Source organism: Parambassis ranga, chromosome 5 (genome assembly GCF_900634625.1).
Source record: "Parambassis ranga chromosome 5, fParRan2.1, whole genome shotgun sequence".
Taxonomy (NCBI): Eukaryota; Metazoa; Chordata; class Actinopteri; family Ambassidae; genus Parambassis; species Parambassis ranga.
This window is the reverse complement of record NC_041026.1, coordinates 32,102,695-32,114,281: the sequence shown is the minus strand read 5'-3', so window position 1 is coordinate 32,114,281 and position 11,587 is coordinate 32,102,695. Positions and strand designations below refer to the sequence as shown.

At 39.7% G+C, this 11,587-nt stretch overlaps 1 protein-coding gene across 2 annotated transcripts; it reads right to left on the bottom strand.

The window, feature by feature from the left end:
* Positions 1-1,814: 1,814 nt before the first annotated feature.
* On the bottom strand, positions 1,815-11,134 carry tspan5a (tetraspanin 5a). Of its 2 annotated transcripts, XM_028406476.1 has the most exons (11): positions 10,773-11,134; positions 9,462-9,512; positions 7,966-8,112; positions 7,698-7,868; positions 7,487-7,612; positions 6,655-6,702; positions 6,462-6,578; positions 6,328-6,389; positions 5,888-5,997; positions 4,156-4,196; positions 1,815-4,064 (listed from the first exon to the last, which is right to left on the bottom strand). In XM_028406476.1, exons 1-9 carry the CDS (start codon positions 10,851-10,853, stop codon positions 5,925-5,927), a joined length of 876 nt encoding a protein of 291 aa, XP_028262277.1. In that variant the 5' UTR covers positions 10,854-11,134; the 3' UTR covers positions 1,815-4,064; positions 4,156-4,196; positions 5,888-5,924. The 2 variants fall into 2 exon arrangements, with proteins under 2 accessions (XP_028262277.1, XP_028262278.1); XM_028406477.1 differs by lacking the exon at positions 5,888-5,997.
* Positions 11,135-11,587: the final 453 nt, after the last annotated feature.

Genomic DNA, 11,587 nt, shown 5'->3' with positions numbered 1-11,587 from the left:
TATTTTTTATCCATTTATTAACAAACATATTTAAGTCTTATTTAGGAGATAGCACCTTCTTAAAGAGCAAATTTAACTGAATGCAATATTTCTGCTTGCTTTTGTCTCGGTATGCAACATTGCATTGCTTGCTAGGATAAAATGCTAACGCTAGTTGCTAATTTAAATAGATTACTGCCTCTGATAGAAACTCAAGGGTGCCAATTTTGCAGGTAAAGTATCGTGTGCAATTAATCGTCAGAAAAACTGTCACCGATTAATATTTGCCACTTATCGATTACGGCGATTAGTGTCTCGTCATGATGACGCATTTTTGTGTGCGACGTACTCTCACCATCACCTGCAAGCGCGCACATGTGAGCCCACAATAACAATAACGGCGGAAGGCAGTGGTGTTCAGTGAAATGATGCGGACCAGCACGTTCCTAACAGAGGTTCAACGTCACAACGCCGGCTCCAGCTGTAGTATATAGTGCCGCACATGCATACGCGACATGCATTAGGTGTGAAGCGTTGGTTGTTGCCAGGTAACTTAATGTTTGCTCATATCAAAAGAATGAACTCCGACTGGAGAAGCTGCCTCCCGATCTTTATTTACGGACTTCACAGCAAGACAGGAAACATTACAACAGCAAAGCCTCCAGCAGATGTTGGAAAGAATCCACGGTACATTTAGTCATCGTGCTCCTTACGACCAAAGCGCTGGAAGGACGTAACGCAGGTTGATTTGCACAGACATACATTTAAATGTGGAATTGTCCGATTTGTTTGTTTTTGTGCTGCTGTTCTACGGTCTGAGTGAAAACATGCACTAGTGTGCGACGTATTCCAGTCACAGGTCACAGACACATTTTTAACTTGAAATAATCACTGATGTGACTTTTGTCCTGTTTAATTTTAATGTTGACATGCACTCCTCTGTGACCTTAAGATAAGAACATTTGAAGGACAAAGTTACTTTAAATATTTGCTTCATTATTATTTTGAAGCAGTTTGTGCATCTGTTATCATACATATTTCAAACATGGCTGGTTGGTGCCTAATCACTACTTTAACCTGTTAGAATGAAGGAGTTAACTTGACTAATGATTTGTCAGAATCATTTTAGAACAATGTGGTGATTTAGAGTCAAAAACATGTCAGTGCAACTGTCATCAATTAATCGTCAAATTAATCGTTATCGGCTAAATGCTACAATTAATCATGAATAATTTTTTTGCCAATATTGCCCAGCCCTATGTACCACCCAAACACCAATGAAGGAGGTAGTGTCCAAAATGTCCAAACATGCTTTCACAATGAGTTTACTATATGGTGCCCTACACTGAACTCCCCATATGGGGAGCAGGGAGTGATTTCGAACACAGCCCTCAGGTCTCTGCTGTGTGGAACAGGACCTCTTTGTATTTTGCAGGATCCCCCTAGTGCTGAGCAGTGTTTATTGTTCCTGCTGCCCCAGACCACCACGTTTAACTAAATAGGTGCTTTCAGTAGGTGGTGAGGACAGTTTCAGTTTCTGACTTTACGTCATGAGCAATTTAAAGCGGCTTCTCTCTTGTTCTTTTGATGATGCTTTCGCCATCTCTGCAAATGCCAGGCGGACATCTTTGCCTTCGATTGCTGTGCTCATAGGTATCATAGACGACATTATGAGCACAATCTTGTCCACGTTGCGTTTGTCTGGAATAAGCAGACTTTTGCACTGGCAGCAACAGGCACACAAAGACATGCAGGAACGGCGACAGATGGCTTGTGGGAAGTGTAATGCATAAACACATTGGTTTGTCTCCACGCCCCCAGAAAATACAGAGGATAGGATCACTCTTTGGCATGTTTGTCAAGCTTTATTAATTAATTCCACTTTATATTAAAACCAGTCCAACTTTTCACAGGACACACAATATCAGGGAAGTGAGAGGAGGTAGTTACATTACAATGCTCATGGGGGGTATAGCGTGATACAGGTAGTGATGAGCGAGAGGCCGCTGCAGAACATCCTGGTTACAACATTTACAACCCCCTAAGAGTGACAGACCGCCGTCAGTAGTATTGTTAGTGTTAGAAAAAAACAAATCAACGTACAATAAATATCATATAAAAACAGCGCTGTTCCCCCTTTAGAAGCAGCTCAGTCCAACCCAGACCACCGCCTGGAAAAATACTCTAAATACTCTGCTACAAATGCATGCTTTGAGCAAATAATCAATAAAAAAACAACAGATTTTTCAATGTTTCAATGTTGTGTCTACTGATCAACAACAATCAGGGGGGTACAAGTGCCAAACTTCATTCAAGTAAGTGCATAAAAGTCGTATAAATGCACGTTTTAATACTGGAAATGTAGAAAAAAGTCCAGTTAGACTGTATGAAAAATCATCAGTGTTCCAACAAGCTAAACTTCACTGAAGCTGTGAAGCAGCAACATCAGCTTGAGGGGAAAGTCTGCTTTCACAAAAAACAAAAGTGGAAGTTACAATAAAATGTGTTTTTACTTTTTCATAGACTAGACGCACTAAATGTCCTGTTACACTACTCAAACGTCCACACGTGTGCTACAGGATCATGTAATCTGCACTCTCCTCCTCCTTTGCATCCTTTCAGCAGGTTGTTGGTTGGTTGCAGTGTGTGTGGGTGCTATTTGCACAATGTGGATGCACATGTTTGTTTCCTGGAGCCATGTACCTTTCAGACTGGAAAGACTGTATGAATGTATTTTAAGATGTGGATTGTGGATTACCCTGGGTTCAGGTCTACGTATGTGTTGTGATGGGAGGAGGAGTCTTTTGTAAGTGGAAGTAAGTAATTTGTGTAAGTATCAGATTAGTTTTGTTTTTTTAAAAAAGAAGAATGCGTGTCTAAAAACAAGCAGATTAAAATCAGGGATTATATAATCCATACAACGATGTTTTCTATCGATCCTGATTTTGGATTTGTAAAATTTTAAACAAATAACTAACTGAAAAGTTCATTAGTTGCAGATTACGGTTAGCGCCGCTGTAAAAATGTTTAGGGGTTCATAACTGTTTTCCCTTGAAATTCTGGCTTTAATCTCAGATTTTAAATCTTCAAGTTTTTTCTTAGAATCTCATGGATCTAATACCTGAAATCTGACTCAGGAATCTGATTATAATCCCAGAATTCTGACTTTAATCTAATTTTAATCTCAGAATTTAAACCCTCATTTTTTTCCTCAGAATCTCAGGTCTCTAATCCCTGAAATCTGACTCAGGAATCTGATTATAATCCCAGAATTCTGACTTCAATCTAACTTTAATCTCAGATTTTACATCCTCAAGTTTTTCCCCTCAGAATCTCAGGTCTCTAATCCCTGAAATATCTGGAATCTGATTATAATCCCAGAATTCTGACTTCAATCTAACATTAATCTCAGAGTTTACACCCTCAGGTTTTTCCTCAGAATCTCCGGTCTCTAATCCCTGAATTCTGACTCAGGAATCTGATTATAATCCCATCATTCTGATTTCAATCTAATTTTAATCTCAGAATTTAAACCCTCAATTTTTTTCCTCAGAATCTCAGGTCTCTAATCCCTGAAATCGGACTCGGGAATCTGATTATAATCCCGGAATTCTCTCAGACTTTATCTCTGCCTGTATCCACACTGCTGTCTGACAGAACAGGGACTATAAATCCTTGTTAGTGCAACAAGAGTTCCTTTTTTAAATCTGTACACAAAGCAGATTATTGAACAGCGGCTGTAATGTGACTACATTTTGAAAACTAGTGTGGGTTGTTCTGTCTGTAGATTAACCCTTCAATACTTCAGTCAACACATGAAGCAAAGCACTCAACTTCACATGATGGGTTCTGAGAAAAATACACATCTAATATCAAAAAGATGTATAAAAACTCCTACTGTGTCTACACATAGCTATCAAAACTATACGTCACCATCCCACCCCAAAATTTTCAAACAGTAGCCTCACACAGTGTTTATATACAGAGCTAATTACGGTACATGTTATTAGTGCCTTGATGAAAGGTGCTGGTTCAGTGGTGCAGGTGATCAGGGGCGCCCTCTGATGGTATGTTCAAAGATGGAGCTGAGTTTAAAGACAAAACGAAACGTACCGATTTAACCCTTTGTTATTCTGTTCCAATGTTAAATAAAGAGTTTTTCAAAGGCAGTGTTACCTGTTAGAATGAACATGCTGCTTCAGCATTAAGTAAAAAAACTGGAAAAGAGAAAGCAGAGAATTAAAAAGGTTCAAATGAAAGTAGAGAACAGTGAGGAGGTCTGGAGACAAAAGACAGAGAGCTGAACAGGCACAGTGTGCAGGAAAGAAAAAGCAGGATTGTTTAAGTCACATGACTCCAAGCCTGCCCAAACTCTGTAGATCAGTGGGAGGATCACAGTGATGTGCAGTCACAGTGAAAATGACTTCCATACAGAATGTAAATAGTTGGCCGATTCCATTGTAAGTCATGTATCTAATTTGGAATGTTTTCTTTCTGCAGTCACATGACCATGCATTGCTGCAGAATTTACCAGTGTTGAATTCACATTGTGTCACTGTAGCTACAGTTCTAACATATATCTGTGGATGCTCTCATTCATCCAGGTCATAGTCATTTCCAAGAGTTTAAATCGAGGCTTCCCTTCCCAGCAGACTTCACTCCCATTCAAACTCTAACGATGGGCCATCAACTAGTCCTGCACATGGCCCGGACACAGTTTCTGGTTGTTAACTGACCATTAACCAACTATAGGGTTCTTAGTCATGTGAGTTCCTGCAAGAACCACCCACAGAGGTCCTGAACACATAAAACTTAAGATTCCCAACCAGAATAGTAGCAGAACTGAAGAAGCCACTTGGGAGGGTGGCAAAACGTCTTCAAAAAAACAATCCATGAGTCCAGTTGCCTCGATTTAAACTCTTGGAAAATGCAGTTCTAACACTGCAAGAAATGGATCAAAATGAAACTGACTCGGATGACAAAGTCCCGTCTTTTCCGGTGGATAACATGGAATCTTATCATCTTTTATTTAGGAAAAATAGATCATTAAAAAGAATTACCACATTCTCTATAAGAGCTAGCATGCAGCTCTAGAGAGTTGTTTCACAGACCACCGTGCATACTTTGTCCAGATGAAGGTCTAATGTTGTTGAAAGGAAGGGGCGGGGCTTAGTCTTGCTAAAAGTGCATACATTTGATACCATCAACTTGCTAGCAAGTTGCTACACCACTCATTCAATGGTGTAGATGTTTAACTACAGCTTAATACCAGCTAGCTAGGCTATTTCTGTATACACTTGATGCGACAACTTGCTAGCAAATTGCTAATCTACTCGAGATTATGTCTAGTAAATTGTTAACTTGCTCTGTTAACAGTGAGCTTTTTACTAGCGAAGTTAACCACTCACTTTTTGAGTGAGAAAATACATACATTTGATACCAACAGCTTGCTAGCAAGTTGCTAACCCAAAACATTAGATTTTTACATTGCTAACTACCAGCAAGTACTTGCTTACTTGATAGCAAGTTGCTAACCAACTCACTCAACAGTATTTTTAACCCTCTAGCTAACTACTAGTTAGCTAATATGGCATAATAATGATACAGGAAATGCTGCATGGAGAGCAAAAAATGTAGCATCTATGACTGGCTAGCTGTTGGTGGGGGGTCATGTGTAAAGCCAATTGCTGCTTATAAGTGTCTTATACCAATTTGACTGGATCTTATGTTTTTTAATTAAATATTAAAATAAAATCATGTTTAGTTCAAATAAATAAATAGTGAGACATGCTCCGACTTCCACACAACAATTGGAATTTCTAATTGGACCTCATCTGTAAACACAGCTCAACACCAAACATCATTCACACACACAAACAAAATGACCAAATGGATCCATCACACCCACCGGCTACAAGACACACATTACAGCATGTGTGTGTGTCTCATGAGTAGTAAGCCGATGCTTTCTTGCTGGAGTGTGGAGGGAGTCGACGCATGGAGAGAGGGGGGGGCACCCTGATGAAGCATGGAGGAGGAAGAATGGAGGTGTAAGGTGAGTTTTGGCAATCATGATGGTAACCCTACTCCCCTTTACTCCCCTTTAAGACAGCCAGCCAGTGACTTCAGAACATCTTTGAGTAACATGCTCTTAGCCTGCAGCAGCTTCGGGCGGTTACACAGAATTTCCCTTTAAATTTTGATTCCAAAAAAGTCTGGCACACAGATTATTACCTTTTGTTATGTAAATGTATTGAATTTAGAGCTGTTATTCAAACATGTGTACTTGGAGGTGAGTTCATAAGTGATAATGCATATATGAGGATACATGAAAGGATGTTTTCTCACCAGCTTGCCCGCACTGCCTCGATATCGCTCACTAAATTTTGGGCCAAACAGATCCCAAAAATCTGAAGGATGGAAGAAAAAAAATCATATGTAGTCAAAATATGTTGTTGTTGTCAGTCAGTGTGTGTTCTCACCTGCAGTAGTGCGACTCCGATGAAGATCCCGGCCACTAAGGTGAGGTTGTCCTGCAGCCACTTCTCGAATTGTGGCACGCAGCCTTTTATGTTGATGTAGTCCTTCTGCTCCGAGTCCTGTGTGATCATAATGTAACATATGACGCAAAATGCTACTAAAAAAGGGTTAATGGGACAAATGGATGTTACTCACTGGTTTGGCTCGAATGTCATATCCACACTGAGTGTTTATTACGTCCTCCTGAACACAAGAAGAAGAGCATTTAGCATTAGTGAATGAAATAGCGACGATTAGCTTAAATCGAGGCAATAATCTAACTGCGTCAACGATGCTGTGTTTACATCATGTAGAATGTGTGTAATATGTGTGTGTTAGGGGTGGAACGGTTCACTAAATCCACGGTTCGGTTCGTATCGCGGTTCTGAGGTCACGGTTTTCGGTTCGGTTCGGTTTGACATTGTTGAGGTTTTTTCTACTTTTAACACTCTGGAAATACCATAGATGAGCACAAAATATATATCCTAATTATCCAACATTCACCATATTTAAGAATCAGTTCAGTGTTCCCCATATCATTATATCAGGTCAAGTCAATTTCATTCATAGCACCAGATCATAACAGAAGCCATTTAGGATAACCTTTACTATAGAACAGGTCTACACCTTGTTCTTTTATTAAACAAACTGAACAGCTCATGTTATTTATCTTATTTGCACAGCAGCATGTCATTTCAGTCTGCGCTGCTGCACCCACTGACATGCACAGACAAACACACAGAGACACACACCGTTGGACAGAGAACATGTGTTGCTCATTACATGCTAGTTGGATAGACTGAACTCTATGACTATGCTAGGTTAAGCATAGAGACGCCAAGTTGCCAACACTTGTCTATATGCTGTGATAAAAACGCCTCCTTGTATTACTTGATGCGCATGTCCAGAACAGAACACGTGTACCGAACAGTTCGGATTTTTTTCCTGAACTGTCCCACCCCTAGTCTGTGTGTGTGTGCGATCTTACTGCCGGGTCCTTGGTGCAACAGGAGAAGGGGACTCCGCACTTTTCCCGGCTGGGGTTGCCATCAGTACAATTAAAGTAGATGTTCAGGTTCCAATCGTCTGCCCCGAATGCACCACAGCACTCCCACTGCACTCAGACAGACAGAGGTGGGATTTGTTTGCACAGTTTGTTAGCATATCATGAAACCACATCGTAGCTGCTGTGAACTCACATATTCCTGAGTGAAGTCGATGAGGTTCTGCAGGTCGATGTCGTCCCGGTACGCCCGGATGTTGTTGTTGATGAACAGGTTGAGCTGGTCTTTGATCCAGTCCTTAAAGACGAATGCTAGAACCCCCGTCGTCAACTCCAAGAAAAAGATGATCCCCAGGAACACGGAGAACTGCAGCAGACGGAGGAGGACAGGACACGTCACAGCTATGGCTATAATTCATAACTCTTTCATAAAAAATAAAATAAAATCTCATCATGGAACATACAAACTTGAGAAGAAATGTGTTTTCCCGCAGGGCTCCAATGCATCCTGCAAAGCCAAGAATGAACATCACCCCCCCGACCACCATGAAGAGCCAGACAGGGTCCAGACCCCCCAGGTCTGTGATGGAGGAGATGTTGGACAGAACCCCCTGAGAGGAGAGATGGGGCACAGAACAGTCAGAGTGAGTCAGGCAGCTGCGCCTCATGTTTTGGTAAAGGGGTCACAGTGATATTAAATAGCCTGGAACATGAATGAAGAGAGCCAGAAATGCTACAAGTGGCATTTATTTATAGAATATTTTTGGACTAGTTACATCTAGCAGTACTAATTTAGATTAAATCTCTTTTTCAAACATTTAATTTAATTTCTTCTAATATTTAAAATTTGATTCATTTATTTTTGGCCACCAGGGGGCAGCGGAAAATGCTGGCTTATTCAGTCATTACGTTAGCAAACATTTTCATATTTAACTATCTAGCAGCTACATTTGTATTCTCTACATATTTGTGGTTCTTTAGCTACTAGAAGCTACATTAAATTCGCCAGGTAACAGCTATCTTTGTCTGCTATTAGCGTAGGGTGGTGCATTGGAGTCCATTGCCACGTTTTAGCTTACATTAGGTTAGCAAGGTAATAGAATAGAATAGAAAATACTTTATCATTCCAAGCTGGGAAAATTCACTGTTGCAGCAGCAAAAAACAGTCACTCAAGCATACCAAAAACTAAAAAATATACCTCTAATGGTAAAAATTAAACAGTATAAACATTATTTACAGCAAGATAAAAAATAAACATAGGTGCAGAAGCAAATGTGCAATTGTAATGCAGGTATACATATAGTCTATATCGGATTGTGCAATTTGGTATGAAATGTGTGATATACAAGAACAACAGTGTGCAATTTGAAAGTAAAAAAACCTTGTGCAGAATCTTGTACAAAACCTGTCCCTTACAGCAGTGAGTCAGTGTTATCTCTGGCACAGAGATGAGGTGTTATACAGTCTTACAGCATGAGGCAGGAAAGATTTCCTGTAGCGTTCTGTGTGACAACGAAGCTACCTTAGTGTGTCAGCTATTAGCACATTGTAGGTGAATTTAATCTCATCACTTTATGGGAGAGTTTGTGGTTCTTTGGCTAGAAACTACATTATGTTAGCATAGGTTCTAATCTCAAAATATGTAGTTCTTTAGCTACTAGAAGCTACTGTACATTAAGTTATCTAAGTAAAGCTAATTTGCTAGTTAAAGCTAGCTTCCTTCCCTTCCTTTGCACATTGACTATATTAGAGCTTATCTGATTTTAAGAAAGTTTTTGGGTCATAAAACAAAAAAATGTGTTTACTGTTGATAATAAACTATGAACTAGAGTATGGAATAAGAAGATGCATAAAAATAATATTAGGGAAAGTGTTGGTTAATTCAGAGAGAAAATCCTTATTGCTAAGATGTATTTGTGTTTATTTCTAGTGAGAGAGTGTGTGTGTGTGCCTGCTCACCTTCTCACTCCATGCCCAGAGTCCAATTCCAACTAAGGCCATGCCCAGCAGCTGTAAGACACCAGTCATATCTGATTACTGAGCACATCCATTAATGCAGGATGACAATGGTGTGTCAGTGTTATTCAATGAGAACACACAAATAATTCCGACACTCTTCTGTGATGTCACATTAAAAAGTGGCAAAGATGTATATCTTTCACAGCTCTTTAGCAACTGTTAGCATGCTATTAGCATCTTAGCACTTCTAGAATGAGTCCTAAAACTAGGAAATATGTTAGCATGTTAGCAAGTCCTTCGTCACAAAGTCAAGCTATTTGGTTAACACAAGCTTATTAATCTTAGCAGCTAATGAGTGCTAACACTGTGCAACACATTTGATTTGCCGATTCATTGATCATAATTGTGAAATTATTGGCAGGCGATAAGTGTGATACATAAGCAGTGAGAGTGTGCAACATGCGAGGTTCTGACGCTTGGTGTGCATTCTACATGAGGCGCACTTAGCATTTCATCACTGCCGAAATGCGTAAACATTAGTTTGAGGTTGCTATGTTTTTGGCTGCTTGGCTAGCTTTGGTAGCACAGTTTAATGTTTGCAAGTACACTAGCAAACTGAAGTAGCTTGCTAACACATAGCTAACATTGGCTGGAATGTAAGGCGTAAAAGTCAAGAGGTAGCATTGTTAGCATTGAGAATGGGTGCTAAACCCAGGAAATATGTTAGCATTTTAGCAACTCCTTCTTTCTGTTGATGATCGTTTACATTTCTATATGTCTGTTAACTCGCTAAACAAATGTGTAAGTATATTTCACAACACGTTTGCTGCAATAATCCAGAGTACAATGGTAAAAATCCTTCTGTTTATCTGTTTATTGGATGGGAACCAATGAGAGGCTTACTTGCTGGTTGGACGACAAAAATGCATCATCCAGCCTGCACTTTAAGCTAAATCTCCCCTTCACTGTAATAATAATAATAATAATAATAATAATAGAGAATGAAAGTGTTGTATTTGTGTGGTGTTGTAGTTGTGTGTGTGTGTGAGGTGGAGCAGCCTGACGCTCAGGCTCTCAGCTGTCATTACTCTACGCTACAAAAAGCCGATTAGCGGGTCGCTGTGTGAGCCGCAGCTGCTTCCCTACGGACATTAGCGGACACAACAAAGCAGCCATCATCCCACCTGACTCTCAATATAAAGTCAAACATCATATGATACAGAGGTGAGGATGATCCGGGCCTTCCTCGATATTTGATATACATGACATGATAAATAATCTGACATGATCTGGAAATAAAAGGCCTGTTACCCAGAAGAGGATGTTGAATCCAAAGATGAAGTACTTGATGCAGCAGCTGACTTCGTGGCCTTTGAAATGATTCCCGGACATGTTTGAGCATCGTCAGCGAGCTGTGTGTGTGAGGAGAAAATACGGCCTGCTTCACAGGCTTTGTGTTGCGCGGGAGGGAACAGGTTCAACGCTCCGGGGACGCATCTCTTCTCTGTCTGCTTGTCCGCTTCAAATCCACACCGAGCGCATGGCCGGGGACACACACGGCGCTAGCTTGCTCTAATAAAACATACACTTTACGTTAAGGCGCTGAATGTAACGGAGACACACACAGATGATCCTCCGAGTCTCAGGCAAATTACGCTTAGAGAGGGGCGTAGACGTTCTGAAGCAGCTCGTCAATGATTGGCTAAGGGAAGGAAGTGGAGAGACAGGAAGGACAGCCAATCACAAGAGCGGATTCCTGACCAGCCATTTCCTGTCGTCTTTTCAATTATAGCGATACATTTTAAAAAAATCCTTTATAGTACGTAATATAATAATAATATTACTATAATTAAAATATTTAAATTTGATCAAATTAATGTTTTCCCATATTTGTATTTTAACGCTATAATATCATTATTAGTAATCTGATAATAACTAATAACATTCAAATAATTGTTGTTTTATATTATGTGTGTATTACTTTAATATTATGAAATGTTTTTATGTCAAATGATAAAAATCAACACTGTAAAAGTTTGATTACAATTATAAAATTAAATATTAAATTAAAATAATATATAGTATAAAGACAATACCACACATATATTATATTATTATTATATATT